Source organism: Mirounga leonina, unplaced genomic scaffold (genome assembly GCF_011800145.1).
Source record: "Mirounga leonina isolate KUSES-001 unplaced genomic scaffold, KU_Mleo_1.0 Mir_125, whole genome shotgun sequence".
In the NCBI taxonomy this organism is placed as follows: Eukaryota; Metazoa; Chordata; class Mammalia; order Carnivora; family Phocidae; genus Mirounga; species Mirounga leonina.
Genome location: NW_023270305.1, coordinates 78,827,068 through 78,847,117, shown reverse-complemented (window position 1 = coordinate 78,847,117; position 20,050 = coordinate 78,827,068). Strand labels below are relative to the sequence as shown.

The 20,050-nt window shown below is 37.3% G+C and overlaps 1 protein-coding gene across 1 annotated transcript; it reads right to left on the bottom strand.

The window, feature by feature from the left end:
* Positions 1 to 7,085: 7,085 nt before the first annotated feature.
* LOC118008292 (sulfotransferase 1C4-like) lies at positions 7,086 to 16,655 on the bottom strand. Its single transcript, XM_035001900.1, has 7 exons — positions 16,263 to 16,655; positions 13,300 to 13,425; positions 12,395 to 12,492; positions 11,760 to 11,886; positions 11,451 to 11,545; positions 8,451 to 8,631; positions 7,086 to 7,553 (listed from the first exon to the last, which is right to left on the bottom strand). The coding sequence occupies exons 1-7, from the start codon at positions 16,429 to 16,431 to the stop codon at positions 7,438 to 7,440; spliced, it is 912 nt and encodes a 303-aa protein (XP_034857791.1). The 5' UTR covers positions 16,432 to 16,655; the 3' UTR covers positions 7,086 to 7,437.
* Between the last annotated feature and the right edge of the window lie 3,395 nt (positions 16,656 to 20,050).

Sequence of the window (20,050 nt, the reverse complement as noted above, 5' to 3'; positions counted from 1 at the left end):
GGCATCAGGGAAATACAAATCAGAACTACAATGAGATACCACCTCACACCGGTTAGAATGGCTAAAATGAACAAGTCAGGAAACAATGGATGTTGGTGAGGATGCAGAGAAAGGGGAACCCTCTTCACTGCTGGTGGGAATGCAAGCTGGTGCAGCCACTCTGGAAAACAGTATGGAAGTTCCTCAAAAAGTTAAAAATAGAGCTACTCTACCACCCATCAATTGCACCACCAGGTGTTTACCCTAAGATACAAAATGTAGTGATCTGAAGAGGCACCTGCACCCCGTTGTTTATAGCAGCAATGTCCACAATAGACAAACTATGGAAATAGCCCAGATGTCCACTGATGGATGAATGGATAAAGAAGATGTGGTATAATGGAATATTATGCAGCCATCAGAAAGGATGAATACCTACCATTTACATCGATGTGGATGGAACTGGAGGTTATTATGCTATGTGAAATAAGTCAGTCAGAGAAAGACAATTATCATATGGTTTCATTCATATGTGGAATATAAGAAATAGTACAGAGGATCATAGGGGAAGGGAGGGAAAACAGAATGGGAAGAAATCGTAAAGGGAGACAAAACCTGAGAGACTCTTGACTCTGGGAAACAAATTGAGGGTTGCTGAAGGGGAGTTGGGTGGGGGGATGTGGTAACTTGGTGATGGGCATTAAGGAGGGCATGTAATGTGATGAGCACTGGGTGTTATACGCAACTGATGAATCACTGAACTCTACATCTGAAACTAATGATGGCTAATTGAATTTAAATAAAAAAAAATCATCGGGATTTTGACAGTGATTGCATTGACTCTGTAGATTGCTTGGGATATTGAATTTAAATTTAAAAAAGTCAGGATTTTGATAGTGATTGCACTGATTCTGTAGATTGCTTGGGATAATACTGACATCCTAACAGTTTTAGGAATTCCAATCCATGAAGATGGAATATGTTTTCATTTATGTATGTCTTTTAAATTTTCTTTTAACTGTGTTTTGTTGTTTTCATTTTGTCTCACGTCCTTAGTTAAGTTTTTTCCTAAATATTTTATTCTTTTTTGATGTTGCTGTAAATGGAATTATTTTCCTAATTTACTTTTCAGGTTTCTCATTGTTAGTGTATAGAAATGCCACTGATATTTATGTATTGATTTTTTATTCTCAACTTTGATGAATTCATTTTTCAATTTTAATAGTTTTTATGTGGAATTTTTAGGAATTTTTATATATAAGATCAAATCATTGTTAAACAGAGATAATTTTACTTCTTTCTTTCCAATTTGATGCCTTTTTTTTCCATTGCTTAATTGCTCTGGTCAGAACTTCCAGTACCGTGTTGAATAGAAGTGAAAGAGGGCATCTTTGCCTTGTTTCTGATCTTAGCCTAAAGGTATCCTGTCATTGAGTTTGATATTAGCTAGGACCATTGTGTTTTCATTTTCATTTTTCTCCATCTATTTTTTTGATGCTTCAGTTTTTTTTTTAAAGATTTTATTTGTTTATTTGAGGGAGAGAAAGAGAGAGAGAGTGCACACGAGTGTGGGGGAGGGGCAGAGCGAGAGGGAGAAGCTGGCTCCCCACTGAGCAACAAGCCTGATGTGGGGCTCAATCCCAGGACCTCAGGATCATGACCTGACCCAAAGGCAGATACTTAACTGACTGAGCCACCCAGGTTCCCCTAATGCTTCAGTTTTTATTTAAGTTCTAGTTAGTTAGCATATAGTGTAATGCTGGTTTTAGAAATAGAATTTAATGATTCATCATTTACATAAAACACCCAGTGCTCATCACAACTGCCCTCCTTAATACCCGTCACCCATTTAGTCCATCCCTCACCAACCTCCCTTCCATAGGTTTTCTTTGCTGTGGAGAAGCTTTTTATCTTGATGAAGCCCCAGTAGTTCATTTTTGCTCTTGCCTGTGGAGCATGTGTATTAAGAAGTTGCTGTGGCTGAGGTCAAAGAGGTTGCTGCCTGTGTTCTTTAGGATTTTGATCATTTCCTCTCTCACATTTAGGTTTTGCATTCATTTTGAATATTTTTTGTGTGTATGATGTAAGAAAGTGGTCCAGTTTCATTCTTTTGCATATTGCTGTCCAATTTTCCCAACACCATTTGTTGAAGAGGCTGTCTTTTTTTCCAGTGGATATTCTTTCCTGCTTTGTCAAAGATTTATTGACCATATAGTTGTGGGCTCATTTCTGGGTTTTCTATTTTGTTTGATTGATCTATGGGTCTGTTTTTGTGCCAGTACCATACTGTCTTGATGACTACAACTTCGTACTATCACTTGAAATCCATAATTATGCTGGCTCCAGTTTTACATTTCTTTTTCAACATTGCTTTGGGTATTTGGGGTCTTTTGTGGTTCCATACAAATTTTAGGATTGTTTGTTCTAGCTATGTGAAAAATGCTAATGCTATTTTGATAGAGACTGCCTTAAATGTGTAGATTTTTTTGATTGTATGGACATTTTAACAATATTTATTCTTCCAATGAGCATGGAATATTTTTCCTTTTCTTTCTGTCCTCTTCAATTTCTTTTGTAAGTGTTCTATAGTTTTCAGAGTACAGATCTTTTACCTCTTTGGTTAGATTTGTTCCTAGGTATTTTATGGTTTTTGGTGCAGTTGTAAATGGGATCAATTCCTTGATTTCTCTTTCTGCTGCCTTATTATTGGTGTATAGAAATGCAACAGATTTCTGTATGTTGATTTTGTATCCTGTGACTGCTGAATTTGTGTATCAGTTCTAGCAATTTTTTGGTGGAGTCTTTCAGATTTTCTACATAGAGTATCATATCATCTGCAAATAGTGAAAGTTTGACTTCTTCCTTGTTGGTTTGGATGCCTTTTATTTCTTTTTGCTGTCTGATGGCATTCTTTTGCATATTGCTGTCCAAGAGGCTTGTCTCTATGTATTTTTTTTATTTCCTCTTTGATTTCTTCATAAACCCATTGGCTATTTAGTAGCATGTTGTTTAGCTTCCAAGTGTTTGTGTTTTTTTCCAGTTTTTTCTTGTGATTGATTTTTAGTTTCATACAGCTGTATTTGGAAAAGATGCATGATATGATTTTAGTCTTCTTAAATTTATTGGGACTCATTTTGTGGTCCAACACATGATCTATTTTTCCATAAGTCTCTGAGTTACTTTCTAGCATCCTTTCATTTCATCATGCGGAACAGATCTAATGGTAACAAATTCCCTCAGCTTTTGTTTATCTGGGAATATTTTTAATTTCTCTCTCACTTTTGAAGGATGGTTTTTCTATTCTTATATATAAAAATTATATACTCTCTATTCTATTCTTCTGGGGCTATATTAAAGGACTTCCACATTTTTCTTGATGATCTCTCATGAGTCACTTAGGCTCTTTTTGCTTTCATTCATACTTTTTTCTTTTTTGCTCTTCTGACTTGTTTTCTTCAAGTTCACTGATTCTTTCTTCTGTTTAAGTTTTTTTTTTTTAAATAGTTTCTGTCTCTTTCTTGATATTCTTATTTCATTCATGCATTGTTTTGCTGATTTTATTTAGTTGGCTTTCTGTGTTCTTTTTTTTTTTTTTAGCTCATTGATCATATTTAAGATGGTTATTTTGAATTCTTTGTCCAGTAATTCATAGATATCTGTTTATTTAGAACTTATTTCTGGAGATTTATTATGTTTCTTTGATTGGCCATGTTTCTCTATTTCTTTTTATGTGTTGTGATCTCATGTTGAGATTTAGGCATTTGAAAAAAAACTGTCACTTCTCCCAGTCTTTATAGATTTGCTTTGTACAAGGGAAGGCCTCTATCAATCAGTCTAGCTAAAAACTCTGGGGCACTCTCATGCCTTTTCTGGGAATATGACTTCTCTGGTCTTGTTTGTATGCTTTCCCAGTTAAAGTTTTTTATTATTATTTTTTATTAAGAACTTGTAATCTCTTGCTCACCTTGGTATCTTTCATGCTATAGCTTCTCTGGTGCTGTGGTAATCTGTGGTATTTACCTTGTTCTCAGTGTCCTTCAATCTGGCATTCAAAGTATACTGCCTTTTTCATTAGCGCTCTGAGTCTGAGGAGATAGAAACCATTTACTTTCTAATTTCCTATTTTATTGTGGTGTTTTTAATCTTAGGGTGAGTTTTTATTTCTCTAACACTGGATTTAAGTTTGAATTGGTGTGAAATGTGTTTATTTTTATTTTATTTATTAATGATTATTATTATTATTTTTTAAAGTGGGCTCCATTCTGGGCTGAGATCAAGAGTTGGGTGCTTAATTGACTGAGTCACCCAGGGTGGCCTGAAATGTATTTATTTTAAAAATTATGTTTCTATTGGTAGTTTACTAATAGACAGGAGCTGGGTAGCATGATTCATTCACACCAAATTGTCTCTTAACATTGCTAAGAATATGTGTTCTTTTTAATGTTTTATATAGAATTATAATACTGATTTTTTGAGCTATTTTACTTCTTTCTTCTCTATACATGTAGTTTGATTTTCTTTAATATTTTCTTGATTCAAACCTAATATTCCTTCACAGGAGTTAAAGGTTATTGCTCACATGTGCTAAAACAGAATGTGCGGGGTGCCTGTGTGGCTCCACTGGTTAAGCGTCCAGCTCCTGATTTTGGCTCAGGTCATGATCTCAGGGTTGTGAGATCAAGCTCCATGTTGGGCTTCATGCTGGGTGTAGAGCTTGCTAAAGATTCTCTCCCTGTGACCCTCCCTCATACTCTCTCTCCCTCAAACAAAACATAACAAAACAAAACAACACAGAATGTGCACTCTGTATTGGTAGATTCTATGTACCAGAAGGATTACAAGGCCTAAATGCATTATTGTAATTTTCTGCTGAAATGGAAATAATGTTGACTAGATCTAGAATATATTATGCTAATCACTAGTTTTGAAAGACTGAAGGGGAGAGGCCAAGTTAAGTCCAGTTTGAGTTGGTCTTTTGGGGCTAGGGCTAAGTTACCAAAATATACAGGTTGGTTATGCTTGCCAAGATTATATAGGTGGTTTGGAGGAAAGTAAGAGATAGCAGCTTGAGTGCAAGGTCAAAAGTCCAAGATCCATGGGCTGAACACAAGACCCCTTCTCCTGAGTTGTCTATGTGAGGCAGCAGGGCAGGGCATGGATTTTGGTGTCTTGGGGGAGTGGTGCTTTGGGAGGGGAGAACTAACACAGCCACAGAAGGCACTGCATTCAGATAAGGGCCTGCAGAAATTTTACCCAATTTCAGGGGGAACCTTAGAGATATAAAGGTATAAAGGACAGATTTCAGACTGGACACATGTGGTGGATGTCAAGTGGGAGGCTACTGTCGGCTTAGGGCTCTGTCTAATTCAGAGCATGTAGATATTGGGAATGCTTTAGCTATTCAGGAGACTATTGTTAAGCTTCACTTGGTCAAGGTGGGGAATGGCTGACAGTTTGATGCCGGTCTGGTTGGTTTTGGTTTGGGGTCTGAGTTGAGCAGCCTTTAGTTAGCGGTGATCATAATGACCCTGTGATTAGACAGTGGCAGGAACAGGAAGGAAGAGGCTCTATTTTTAGCAGTTAAAAATGCAGATTTGGAAACCATTGGAGCTATGTTTGAAACTAAATGCCAATATTTCTTATTTGAGTAACTTAACTAATATCTCTGAACTTTAGTTTTAGTTTTCTCATTGAGATAATAATGCCATATTCAAAGGATTGTAAAAATAAAATGTCTTATCCAATGGAACTTTCTCTGATGATAGAAATGTTTTTTAATGTCCAAGTGATAGCTACTAGACATATGTGGCTACTGAGCACTTGAAATTTAACTAGTGAAAATGAGTAACTGAATTTTATTTAGTTTAAATTAATTTAAATAGCCACATGTGGCTAGTAACTAGTATACTGGACAGCAGCTATAAATGATAGCTGTTATAGGGACTACTTAAAATATAAAAAGTTAGCTTTTTAGAATTTCCTTGACTGATACGTTCTTTCAGTTACTAATTTTTGTGCTTGTCATATTTTGTTTGATGTGCAGTGAAATATATACAATATTTCTATCTTGGAGAAAAAACCAAACATTTTAATAAGCATAAAAGAGACAATATATACATGCAAGATATATAATATACTTTAATCTTAATCACAAAATAATTATACCAAGTGTATAGGATTTCAGAAAAGCAAATGCTTGTGTTGTAATGAGCACTGGATGTTATAAGCAACTAATGAATTGTTGAACACTACATCAAAAACTAATGATGATTTAAAAAAAAAAAAGAAAAGCAAATGCTCTCTTCAGCTTTCAGTATTTGCAGGAGGAATGAACCACTCGTGCTGGTCATTGAAGCATTATTATATGTTTTGGATAGGTAGAAAGAAAGGAAAGGAAATTTCAGATGGAGACATGGTGAAAATAAAACTAGTAGGATAGGAACTTGCAAGATGTGATCAGGTCTCAGTGAGTAGGCTTATTTGCTGAAGCGTGGAGGTGGTCTAGAAGGTGAAATTAAGCTAGGAAAGTGGTTTAGAAGATGAGCTCCACCATATCATACCATTATAGCTGCCTTTGAATTGATAGCTAAAAAGCATGGGATTTATCTTTCAGGCAGTAAAAATTCAGAATCACTGAAGTTATTTAGAGCTAAAGAGAAATATAATCAAAATCTTGTTTTAGGAAAGTAACCCTGGTAGATGTACAAGAAACAGAGAAATGAGTTATGAAGCTTATACTAGTATGGACAAGAGGTAAAAGTTTTCTGAACTAGAAGGGTGACTATACAAATGAGACTCTGTACAGGTAAAACTGACAGATATTGCTGTGGATGCACTGGAAGGAGGTGAGTCGAGATATGACTCCAAGACTCAATCATAGCATTGGCTAGAGAGAGAGAGAGAGAGAGAGAGACTTAAGTATATAGGATGTGGTAAGAGATAGGGATAGATGTATTATAGTAAGAACACTGAGGTGAATTGGAAAGTTTCATGGGGAAACAGAGTCACTTGATGGTTACTTGGCTACCAAGAAATTTCTGGGAGAAAATCACTATCTATATATTTTAGTGATGCATTGGAAAGTTAGCCTGAACCAACACTCACTCTGAAAACTTTAGTGTTTTTTTATATAAGGAATGAAGCATTTAAAATATGTCAACAAACACATGATCTGTAGAAAACTTAAATATAGTGATAGTCAACAATGATGCCATCATGATTGTAACAGTAATTATTGAACTTCCTTCCTTCCACTTTGCCATCCTGCTCTCACTCTCCACCTTGCCCCCAAACTCTGCTAGCTTTATCCCTATTTTTTTAAGAGTGAACAAAAGCAAACACAATAATCAACTAGTCTGAGAACCTGAATCCAGTATCATGTGGTCTGGGTAATAAAGTTTTATTGATTATTACCAATAAATTAGGTAACAAACTAAAAAATTTTGGTTCTTTTCTTTTTTATGAGAATTGGAAGTGGAAAGTTATATTGGTATCAGCCATTTTCTTCTCATAGTCTTCATTAAATCTCTCATTCTGAGCAACAGTAAAGTGATTCTTCCAGTCTCCAACTGTCCCTGAAACAGTCATGTGGGAGAGAGTCAGTTTGCATTTCTCTACTCTCCTGTTTTTGTGTGAATATTTCTACTCTACTTTCCAGGGGGGCAGTATTGGACAAAATATTCCTCTTGCTAACCTGTCAGTTTCATTCTGAAGGGAAGAAGAATTTCTTATCTGACTTGTGGAACAAGGAGAGCCCATTACCTACTGAGTCACATTAATGGGGGAAATGAAACTACCACAATTAAAACAGCAGGCCTGTGGGGATTTCTTTTTCTCCTGCCCTCTTTGCACATCGAAGTGTGGTAGGTGCTTATGTCTGTAGTTTCCATCTATAGGCCCACTGAGAAGGGCTTGTATGTGGGAGAATTCAAGGTATAGTTTTGAGGAAGAAAACCAAAAAAGAAGATCCCCCAAATTTTCCAATTGCAATCCCTGTTACCTTTCTGCAGATTGTTTTTTTCCCATAGTGCTTACCATCATCTATTATCCTGAGTATTCTTGTTTATTTTGTTTGTGGCTAGAATATAATGTTCATGAGGGAAGAAATTTCTGTGTTTTGTTCACTGATCTGAACATTATCTAGAACAGTGCCTGACACATAGTAGCCACTCAGTATTTTTGAATGGATAAATCTAACTGATAGCATAGAGCCCTTATAAACCCATTATAAAATGGATTCTTTACCCCATCTGACTTAATTCTGTGTTTTCACCTTGTCAGCCAGATCTCTGGAGAGAAAGGGAGGATAAGGAATTGGATGTAGACTTCACACCTCACTCTCTAATTGTTTTCATTTCATTCCTGGTTTCCTACTTCTTTTCTCAGAATCATTTGTTATAGATCTTATTTTTCTTAGCCACAGAAAACTTCCTCAAGGCTGTGAAAGATTGGGCAAAAGAAAGTGTAAAAACCTTTTCTCATGAATGGAGAAACAGTGTGGTTCATGATTTTAGTAGAAATCGACGAATAGTTTGCCATTGGGTTCTGCTTCATAACATCAAATGAGGTGTGATGGACAATTTTATCTAGGATTTCATCATGTAGGTTTTTCCCAATAAATTCTGCCACCTTCTGAATTTCATGCTTTGGATTCTATAATGAGAGTAAAGTGAAGATTTGATATAAGATAATTGGTTTAAAAAGAATATTGAAATGAATTAATAATAGTAATCAGTAACATATCATGAGTTAAAATAAAAAAAAAACTTAGGGGCACCTGGGTGGCTCAGTCAGTTAAGCATCCAACTCTTGATTTTGGCTCAGGTCATGATCTCAGGGTTGTGAGATTGAGCCCCGTGTTGGGCTCCATGCTTAGTGTGGAGTCTGCTTGAGATTTTCTCCTTCTCCCTCTGCCCATCCCCCTGCTCTCATGCACTCTCTCTCAAATAAATAAATAAATAAATAAATAAAATCTTAAAAAAAATCTCTCACAAATACTCAAACTATCCAGAAATGATTCATTTTAATATGATGGCCCATATTGTTCTCTTTTTTATTAACTGGAACTACTAAGCTTTTCTTGCTCTAACATGGAAGCAAAAACTGAGTGTTATTAGAGAAACATTCACTATACAATGACATGCAGTGCATGGAGAATGCTTCGCTAAGAGCTATGCCCAAGTGTCCCATGCAAGTCAGTTATGGGAGGAGTCTTGGTCAGCCAAATGTGTATCAGAGAGAGTCCATAGACTGATGATAAGAACAAAGACATTGCAGAAGCATAGGGGCAGACAATTTAACAAGGGTGTCTCCTCTTTATGACATTGATAGAAATGTCCCAGACCATCTCAGTGGTGGCAGTCAATGGTAGCAAGAAAATGAGAGATGACTATTTTGCACCCATGAGGTACTCAAAAGGCACCCATGGCTAGTAAGTCTACTCCCCAGCATGTTCAGGTGTTTATGTATCCCTGAGAGGAGCTCATTTCCAATGTCTCCTCATTAGAGGGACACACAACCCTGAGGAGCTGTGGCTATGGGAAGTCCCTACCTTTAAAAGGAGTGGTAGGGGAAGGAAAGTGGAAAGGTTTAGCCTGACAACTGTGTCTTCTGCTTAAAAGCCTCTATGTCAAAAGTAGTACTTAATTTAATTGGCCTCACATAGACTAGGAATCAGCAAGAGTGGTGAGAATACTGAGCTTTGTGTGACTATTCAGGGGACATTCCAGAACATGACCACAGAAATATTTAAAAGGGCTCTAGGGACTCTGAGGTTAGACTACCTGCTCAATAAAGTTTCTTCATGGCATTCATAATACATTAGGATGTACCTTGTTAAAAGGGCATCATTCCTGGTGACATATCTTTCTTTGACACTGCTATGATACATATGGTAGACAAGCATCACCTATATGGAGTTTTCCTATTCTGAGTTTAATAGCACCCTTCCTTCTGTGGCTTCCTCAGTTTCTCATATCTACTCATGAAAGGGAAACTCCCCCCTTATAGCATACAACTCCCTGCCACAATATTTAACTGAGTATCTAAATCTAGAATTCTGTGAGTAGATAACTCTTTGCACTAAAATAGGGATATGTCCAACTTTTTCTGTTTGAAAAAACTAGAGTGGCATCTAAGCAACAACAACTAAACTCATAGATACAGAGAAGAGATTGATGTTGCCAGAAGTGGGGAGTGGGGGGTGGCAGTTGGGGTGGGCAAAATGGGTGAAGGGGGTCAAAAGATACAAACTTCCAGTTATAAAGTAAGTAAATCCTGGGGATGTAATGTACAGCATGGTGACTATGGTTAATAATACCGTGTTGTATATTTGACAGGTGCTAAGAAAATAGATCTTAAAAATTCTCATCACAAGAAAAAAATTCTGTAACTATGTGTGGTGATAGATGTTAACTGGACTTGTTGTGGTGCTCATGTCACAATATATACAAATATTAAATCATGTTGTACACCTGTAACTAATACAATGTTAAATGTCTATTATATCTCAATTAAAAAAATAGAAAAATTATGCTGTTTCACTCTTTTGATGTTCTGTAGAAACAACTAGATGAGGCCCAGCAGTGACTGAACTTAAGAGTTGTGCATCTAAACTAATGTGCCCATAAATACCCTAGGCATCTTATAAAGTGCACATTCTGACTTAGCAGGCCTGATGCGGTCTCTGAGAGCCCCATGCAGCTAATCTGTGAACCACCTTTTGAGTACCAAGGCTTTCAATGATAAATTGAAGAACAAAGACTGTAATTTTCATGGATCCCTGTATTTAATTAAGTCATAGATAGTATTTATCATATTATCATTTTTAACATAATGATGGTATATCATTATATATACTATATAGTATAATGATAATATATATTATATAGTAACTCCCATGAACATCATCTTATTTAGTCCTCATATTAGATCTTGGCAGAGTATATATTACTACCTAGTTTTTGCATTTAGGGAAATTAAGTAAGTTTCTAAGATGTTAAGTGTCCTCACCAAGAATAATTGCCAGTAGGTGGTAAAGCCAGAACTTGAATTCATCTAAGTCATTAGTATTTTCCATTACACCCTAACTTCTTAAACCATTTCTTGAAATTATGACATTTCTCAAGTACTAATGAAAAAACCCAAAATGTACTAGAAAATGTTTTCCTTTCTAAACAGAATTTTAAAATAGACATGAAAGGGGAAAAAAGGTATCACTCATATTTTGCCTATCTGGAAAAGGTGTACCATATGGGATATACTCTGGGGAGCACCAGGAAATTAGAGATGAAACTATATGATACGTAAACTCATGATATGCCATGTATGCTTTGATGAATGGAGGAGTAGCTAATGAAATGCAGCATTTTCTATTCCCTGTTTCAATCTGTGAGTCCCCAGTGGGGTCCATATATTATTACCTAAATGTCTTATGGTCCAATGGGAACACATTAGATAGCATTGCCCCTCACCTTCTTCACGTCCTCATAGAAGAGGTAGAGAATGCGGTGTTGGTCTTTGGCTTTCCACCATCCTTTCACATGGTCATGCCAAGAACCCCAGCACACTGCAAGGAGGGATGAAAAACAGGGTAATGAATAACAGAAGCCCAACAAATATTCCACTGAAAGGAGAGTTTCTAAAGAGAGGGAGAGTATCACACTGATGATTTCTTCACAGTAAAACAGGCAGAACCCTGGCTGTTCTAAGGAAATGATTCTTTCCTTTTAGAGTGTTTGAGGATTTTGAGAAAGGAAGGAAGCAAAGCTGAATTCTCTTACCTTTCCCAGCCAGAAAATTCTCAAAATACTCTTCCCAGGTTCCTGGAGCAGGAAGAGCTTTATTCATTCTTTGGAAATGGTAATAAGATACCATATTGTCCTTTGGATTTCTTGCTACATAGATTATCTAGGAATGGCAGGAGGAGGGAAAGAAGCAAAAATAGGATTAGACTTATATGTAGTTATTATCCATACAAATTATGTTCAAGTGGATACATTCCATACAGATGAGATTTTCTGATGCTGTATTCTTGTGATCTTGGTTTTTGTGGGACTTGAAAAGGATTCAAATCAATTTGCATATTGATTATTGTGAAGAGATAGACTCTCTGTTCTTTAACAAGGGAAGTTTTTTTTTAAGATTTTTTATTTATTTGTTTCTGAGAAAGAGAGAGAGAGGTGAGGGACAGAGGGAGAGGGAGAGACTCTCAAGCAGACCACACTCTGAGCATGGAGCCCGATGTGGGGCTTGATCTTAAGACCCTGAGATCATGACCTGAGCTGAAACCTAGAGTCAGATGCTTAACCAACTGAGCCACCCAGGTGCTCCAAAAAGTAAACTGTTTTAAGAGGAAATTGAAGACCACTCTAGGGTTGTTCTAAGGAGTAAACTGTGAATTCCTTTTGGTTTTTACCTTACAGTTTTTTTCTATGAAGGATGGTGGCAGCAAGTGGATGGGAAGATGTGTTTTCAGAGTCCGTGGTGAGGGCATTTCATTAGCTTGGTCCAAACCTGTAAAATTGATTTTTGATCACTTCCCACTATTTCTATTTGCTTCAAAATCTTGCTGCTTCCATTATTACTATTTTAGGAAAAATTGAACAATTCAAGTCATCTGTGAGAGCACCATAACTGTAAATTTGATCAGAGAGAATATTTCTAGCCTATAAATGATTTTTTTTTTTAGCTGGAACAGTTTTTAACCATAACAAACAAGAAAATAGATAAATAAAAACCTAAAAAATTCAAACTCTTCCACCATGAAATTATTTTACTTGGACTCATCCTTGTGGAATAAAATTAATTTCTAACGGAGAATAAAAACTTAACTTACTTTTGTATAAGCAGTAACTCCATTAGAAAATGTCTGGAGTACAACAATGGCCAGACATACTTAAAAAAATGCAAAGTCACAGAATTCCTTAGTAGTTGCTTGAATGCCTAGAATTTAATTTTTTTCTAGTTTTTCAAAGTACTTATATTAATTCTTATGTCTTTTCTATTAGTTTTTTTCAGCTTTAATGCCTAGAATTTTTTTAAAAGATTTTATTTATTCATCTGAGACACAGAGATAGAGAGAGAGCACGAGCATGGGGAGAGGCAAAGGGAGAGGGAGAAGCAAGCTCCCCGCTGAGTCAGGAGCCTGATGTGGGGCTCCATCCCAGGACCCTGGGATCATGACCTGAGACGAAGGCAGGCGTTTAACCATCTAGCCACCCAGGCGCCCCGAATGCCTAGAATTTTGAGAGGGCTATGTGATAGCAAAAATCCTAAGTGTATATTTCAGACCTTAGTCAAGTGTGGCTATTTGATACTTACCAGATGCTATGGATGGGATTATCCATTCGATGAAAGGAATTCGTACATGAGTAGGTGCTCGTTGACTTTTGTCAATATCACCTTCATTTTGTATTAAGTCCACTATTTCCTGAGTCCATGTTGTTCCTTATTCCACATGTAAGATGATGATGCATAGACATTTAGTGTATTACATTTCTTAAAATATGATTATACTTATTAGAACATCTCTCTGAATTTTAAAGCTAGGTTTATAGTGGAATTCAGAAAACATTTTTTATTTATGTCTTGTGTTATCATAATGTGAATTTTTTATACAAAGGCTGCAATTTGGAGTAGATATTACATTGATAAATATGCAGTTCATTTTTTTGCCTGTCACAACCATTAATTTGTGGATTTCCTATTGATGTAGCTGCATTGTTCTAAGATAGAATGAAAAGTCTTTCTCACCTGATTATAATCTCCTGGAGAGTAATCACTATGTGATTACTGTTTCCCAAGTGCATAGTGTGTGGCTGCCACATAGGAGGTATTTAATATGTGTTGGCTGAATGAACAAATGAATGATTATTACCTGGGCTTGATATTGATCATTAGTACTTAGTATCCATTTTCAACTGTTTCTCAATTTTCCCCTTATCTCAGGGACTGAAAGGCTAAAAAGTATATTCCCTAGACTTCTTTACCACTAAGATTTTGAATACTATTTAGATTCTGCTGATGAAACGCATTGGAAGGTGGAAGAGAGGTAGAGGTCATTCTTCCCGAGGTGGTAACACTGATGGTAGCTCCCAACAGATAGAAATTTTGCATAGGCCATACACATTTTGCTGCCTAGTGCCTTGAACTCAAGAAGCCACTGGAAGAATGGCTTCTGTCTCCCAGCCTCAGTCAGTTTCTGTGTGCTGCCTGATTCAGACTAATATAGTTCCTACCAAATGAATCTTCAGACTTTGATGAGGAACTGTTGTACCAGATATTTTGACAAATCCATGTCAGGAAGATGTTTGACAATTTTAGGATGGTTCTCTGAATCCTGGATATGGGCTGATCTTCCTATATTCTCTAACACCAGCTCTCATTACAGATGCCTTTTCTCATACTGTCAGTTCAGTGCTTTTAGTCCTACAGGAAGGGCATAAGTCAGGGAACAATGAAAATATTACATTTTATATCCTAGATGAGTTAGGTCTCTAATAATTTCTGGCACCAACTCTTTCATTACAGGATAAAGGACCAATATTTCTTTAGCTATCTAATCAAAGAGAGAGCTCTTTGTACTGATTTTATGTGTTCACTCTGAATTTACAGCCATTTAATGCCAGCTAACATTAGGGCAGGTTCACGTGTTGCTAGAGGTTTGGGGATGAATGGAATGACTCCTCAATTCATCCTCTAGAAATCAGTGATTTTATAATATATTTTTCTCTTGGCTCATTCCCAGAGTATTTATTATTCTTTTTAAAAATTTAGGTGTAAACCACATTTTTTGTCTATGCTTATTTCTTCTTCCCTCTAATAAATATAACTTTTATTAATGGGTAAGGTTTTAGTTATGATTAAATGTTACATTAGCTGGCAAGCATTTTTTTTTTTTTGAGTGTGTTATTTGGGTCATTCAAGCCTTATTAACCCTAACCCTTAAAAACCTTAAATGAACCAAATCTTACTGCTCACATTTGGCAGGTGGAGAAAAGATTAATCTTTAAACATTATACTTAAATGATGTAAACATGTACTGAAACGATGATAAAGTAGAGTTGTGGACAAAATTAAGACTGTGAGATGTGATCCTCACCAGTGATTACTTTTACGTTCACATTAGGAAAGTTTAATCCTGAACAGGCTCTTGATGAGTAAGATTAGAAAATTAGGACCAATATGAAACTGATGGATAAATGAGAGTCTAAGACTCCCATCTGCTGGCAGTCTTTTTTTTTTTTTTTTAAGATTTTATTTATTTATTCATGAGAGACAGAGAGAGAGAGAGAGAGAGGCAGAGGGAGAAGCAGGCTCCCAAGGAGCAGGGAGGCCGATGCGGGACTCGATCCCAGGACCCTGGGATCATGACCTGAGCTGAAGGCAGACGCTTAACCATCTGAGCCACCCAGGCGCCCTGCTGGCAGTCTTTTATCAGGATCATTAGAGATAAAGACTCAAGAGGGGTTTGAACATACAATCTCAGAAATGCTTAGATTTAGAGTTTTTGGTGTGTGTGCACATGTGTGTGTTTCGATGTGAACATCTGTGTGTGTGTAAGAGGAGTTATTGACAGGGAGCTTGATTTTGCAAAAACCAAATGTATATGCAATCTGGGTGTGAATTGAATAGTGTATTTTTAGTATATATGTAGATATGCATAAATATCTGCAGAGAACTATTTCTCCCTGCTCATCCTGAAATTTTTATGATACAGTGGCTGAACTCAAGAAGTCTTTCTTCTACAGCAACTTTTGTTAAACTGATTATTGAAACAAGGAAGTAGGTTCACAACATACCACAAGGGAAGATAGAAATCAAAAGAGTAGTTCTCAGACCCTGAACAAGGGCTTCTGGAGGCTGCTGAGGTGAAATCAGCAATGCAGGACCAAAGCTCCCGTAATTCTTCCCCAAGCCAGCCTTAGGATCCCCTTTTTAGCTTACACACACAAAGCAGTTTTTTACAGGATCTGCAATAAGGGCCTGCATTGGGAACAAACAAATCAAATCTAGCCCGTTAGTTCTTGGCTATTTGAGTCACTCTCTCCTGAGGAAGTAAAAAAATATGTACATTATAGGAAGAATTAAATTCTTAAAATTTTGTGCATTATTTTAATTTTTTTTTCTGTAGTTTCAGTTTCCACAAGTGATTTGACTTAGCCATATCACTCTGTCCAGTAAACAATTTTCCAACCCAGATCAGTCTTTATTTCATTATTAATATTTTCCCCACTCACCTTCCTAATTCTCTTCTTCACCTCCCCACTTCCCCTTCCACCTACCTGCTTTAGGATAGGTGGCAATAAGCAGATCATCAGACTTGGCTTGGAAGTTCCAGATCTGGTCCCACATGTCACAGGTAGGTGTGGGTTGCAGAATCCCCTTCACATAGTCGACAGGTAGGCGCTCTGTTCCATCAAATTTAAAATCCTCCATTTTGTTTAAGGCCATTAGTGTCAGAAATCAGAGTACTGCTCCAGATAAAATGTTACTGCTCAATCAGCACAAAGCTGAATTCTATTTATTGTACAGACAATGCAAAACAGACTGCAAGTTCTTCCCGGACAGTCTGGGGATGGCCGGCAGTCAAGGCGGAAAGTAGATAGAGGTCTGCCAGCCCAAGTTACAGGAAGCTCGGAACTACGGTCTAGGCCTTTGTACACAGGCGTTTTCTTAATGAGCTCCAGCCCTCCTCCCATCCAGGCTATGATGTAATACCAGAGGCCCTCCCAAATCCTGGCTGCTGTGTCATGTTCATGTTCAGTCCTGCTCGTCTGTGTCAGTTTAACAAGAGTTAGTGCCATGTTGTTTAGGTTTTTCATCTTTGTGTTCATAAAATAATTTACAGATATTCACTAATTGTTTCTTCTGTGAATTTTAAGCTAATTAAAAAGTTACAGAGAATTTGCTCATGGAATTAGATAGCAATATAGAATAACTTCCTTGAAAGGCTGAAGGGAAATTTCTGTGGGCTCTTGGCAAGAAGGTCCTAGATTTGAATCTCCTAGCACAAATATCTGGAAGGGTCAGTGTTGTTATTTTTAAGAGTAAAATAAAATACACTCTATTAGAGAAGGTTCTCTTCCTTTTGTAGGCTGTACAGTGTCAGTATCAAAACAGGCATGTCTCATTTAAAGCAAAAGAGACACAGACAACTCCTTGCTTTTTCCTTGGAACCATTTCTGGTTCCCTCTTGAATTCTCTTCTCCTGTTTCAACCATTACCTCTTCTCTGCTGGCCACCTCTAAAACAAGGCCAGATTCCTTTTAGGTTTTTTTTTTAAGATTTATTTTAGACAGAGAGAGAGAAAAAGAAAGTGAACACGTGTACATGAGTTGGGGGAGGGGCAGGTGGAGAGAATCTCAAGCAGACTCTCTGCTGAGTGCAGAGCCCTATGCCAGGTGTGATCTCAGAACCTTGAGACCATAACCTGAGCCGAAATCAAAAGTTGGATGCTTAACTGACTGAGCCATCCACGTGCTCCTCCTTTTAGTTTTTAACTGCTAAATATTACAGGTCACCCACCTAGTTTTCTTGTCTCTTACTGTGATATAAGGAATATATAGGACTTTGTCTCTGATTCCTTGCACAGAGTTTCAAAAACTCTTGGAAGTTCCTGAGTGATTATTCATAATGAGTCCCTTTAGACTATTCCTGTTTATGCTAATGAGGTAGCTCCTGATGGCCCCCCTAGATAATTTCAGAGGACAGACTGGCCACACCAGAAAGATCAGACAGGTGATTAGAGGGTTAGAATTTTCAGTCCCATCTCCAACCTCCAGCGAAAAGAGAGGGGCTAGAGACTGAGTCCAAGCATGCCGCCAATGACATGGTAAGACCTCAATAAAACTGCTCACTGAAGTTCAGTGGAGTTTCCTAGTTGGTGAACACATTTATGTGCTTAGAAGGTGGTATACTCAGATTCCATGGGGAGAAGGCATGGCAGCTCTGTGTTCCCTCTCTATCAAGAACTTGCCCTGGGCACCTCTTCCATTTGGCTGTTCCTGATCTGTATCTTTTAGGATAAAACTCTTACTTGTAGGGATAGTGCTTTCAGCGAGTTCTGTAAGTCATTCATTCTAGTGATTTGTTGAACCTAAGGGGTCATGGGAAGCTCCAAATTTATAGCTGGTTTCTCAGAAGTGCAGATGGTCCCCAAGACTTGTGGAGACATCTGAAGTGGCATCTGAAGTGAGGGCAGTTTTGTGAATAACTTTGCCTTTAACTTGGGGTCTTCACTAACTCTAGGTAGTTAGTGTCAAAACTGAATTGAATTGCAGAACACCCAATCAATGTCAGAGAATTATTGTTGGATTATCTTTCTTGCCCTAGGCTTTTTTAGAATCCATTCTGTTTCAAGCAATCAGGAATTTAACTTTTGCTTAAAGCCCTTTCCATCCAAACCTTTACAACATCCCATGAGGGCCTTCACCTCCTACAGGACTGCAGCCAGAAGGGCCTTTGTTTCCATCCTGGCAGGCACCCAGCTCCCTCCTGCATTGATGCTGCCTTTCTTCTGTGGGTACTGTCCTGGCTATTGCTGGTTTGGTTCTTGTTTTTTTTTTTTTTTTTTTTGCTTCCTCCAAGTCTTTTTTAATGTCTTTCTTAAATGTACCCTTTCTGGAGAGGCTTTCTTTGAATTTCAGTGTCATCTGAACTGGTCCTTCCTATTTGCTTGCTTGTAGCACCTCCTTTCCTTTAGAACAGCCATCAGAATTTAGTCTTGCTTGTTTACTTGTTAACATTTTCTGCCTCCTATCCTATACTCTTAGACGTATAAAACAGGGCCTGGGTTCTGTCTTGTCTTCTCACTCCATGCCAGCTCTATGCCTAGTGCCTAACATGCCACTATTTCTTGAGATAAAGAATGAATAAACCTAAGTAGAAAATGGAAGAAGTGAGTTCTGTGAGCCATTATTATTGTGGGGATTAGGTGAGCCTTGTGGCTATCACTTGGTAGTCTGCAGACAGAAGTCAGAAGTCAGACTGCCTGTATTTGAATCCTGCACCAACTCCTAGTAGCTGTGAGTTACAGACTTGTCACACATTGGGCACCAAAGATGAAGTTATACCCTTTCCTCCTCTAATTCTTCACCAAACTACTATTATAGTAAACAACTACTACTTTTACCTCTTCTTCTTCTGACTCTGTTCCTATCTTTTTCTGGGTTTGAAAGGAGATTCCAACTCTCAGTGCACTCGTTGGATGTCCCAGTTGCAAATTTTAGTAACCTGTTCAGGCCACAAATGTGATCCATTGAAAAAATTATGACTGGGATTTCTAATCTGTTTTTCTTAGGAAAAGTCAGAGTACTGGTTACTCTCTTTAAATAGGTTCTTTTTTAGTGTTTTTACAAAAAGAATTTGTCTAAAATATATTTTGGTTGAGTAAGCTGTTTTAAAAGACAACCATTGGAAAGTGAGCTGAGTTTGTATTGAATAAAATTTAATTGGAATGCATTCACTCCTTGAATCAATATTTAGCTTAGGTTCATTAAAAATGCCTCATTTGTTATGCAAGTTTTCAACCTAAACCAGGAGGAAGGAACAATAAAGCCATAATCAATAAAACCTGAGCATCCAGACTGGGCTGGGATTGAGAAACATCTGTGGTTTACCCATAATTTGCTTCCATTCTACTTTATTCTATTTAGATTGCTGAAACATCTGTGGTTTACCCATAACTTGTTTCCATTCTACCTTATTCTACTTAGAGTGCTCTTTTTTTTCTTTTTAAAGTAGGCTCCACACCCAACATGGAGCCTAGTGTGGGGCTTGAACTCACGATCCCGAGATCAAGGTCTGAGCTGAGATTAAGAGTTGGACACTTAACCAACTGAGCCACCCAGGCACCCCTCTATTTAGATTGCTTTAGTGGCTCTTTGTAATACTCTGTTCCAGAAATAAGTAGGGAAAAAAATGAAACTGAAATGAATTGTATTAATACTTGCTACTTTAATCAACTCCAGAGATTGGGGTTGGTTATGAACTCTAAGTGAAGTAAGGATGTAGGAAATCTTTAATCTCAGATAATTCTTTAAGAAACAAATATAAGAATCCTTTATATTTT

What these genes read in the sequence shown, in the direction of transcription:
- LOC118008292 (XM_035001900.1), bottom strand. Translation starts at nt 16,431, where the DNA reads ATGGCCTTAAACAAAATGGAGGATTTTAAATTTGATGGAACAGAGCGC. An exon ending in TGCCACCTATCCTAAAGCAG is followed by an intron (nt 13,426 to 16,262) that starts GTAGGTGGAAGG and finishes ATGTGGAATAAG; the next exon opens with GAACAACATGGACTCAGGAA. An exon ending in AATCCCATCCATAGCATCTG is followed by an intron (nt 12,493 to 13,299) that starts GTAAGTATCAAA and finishes TCAATTTTACAG; the next exon opens with GTTTGGACCAAGCTAATGAA.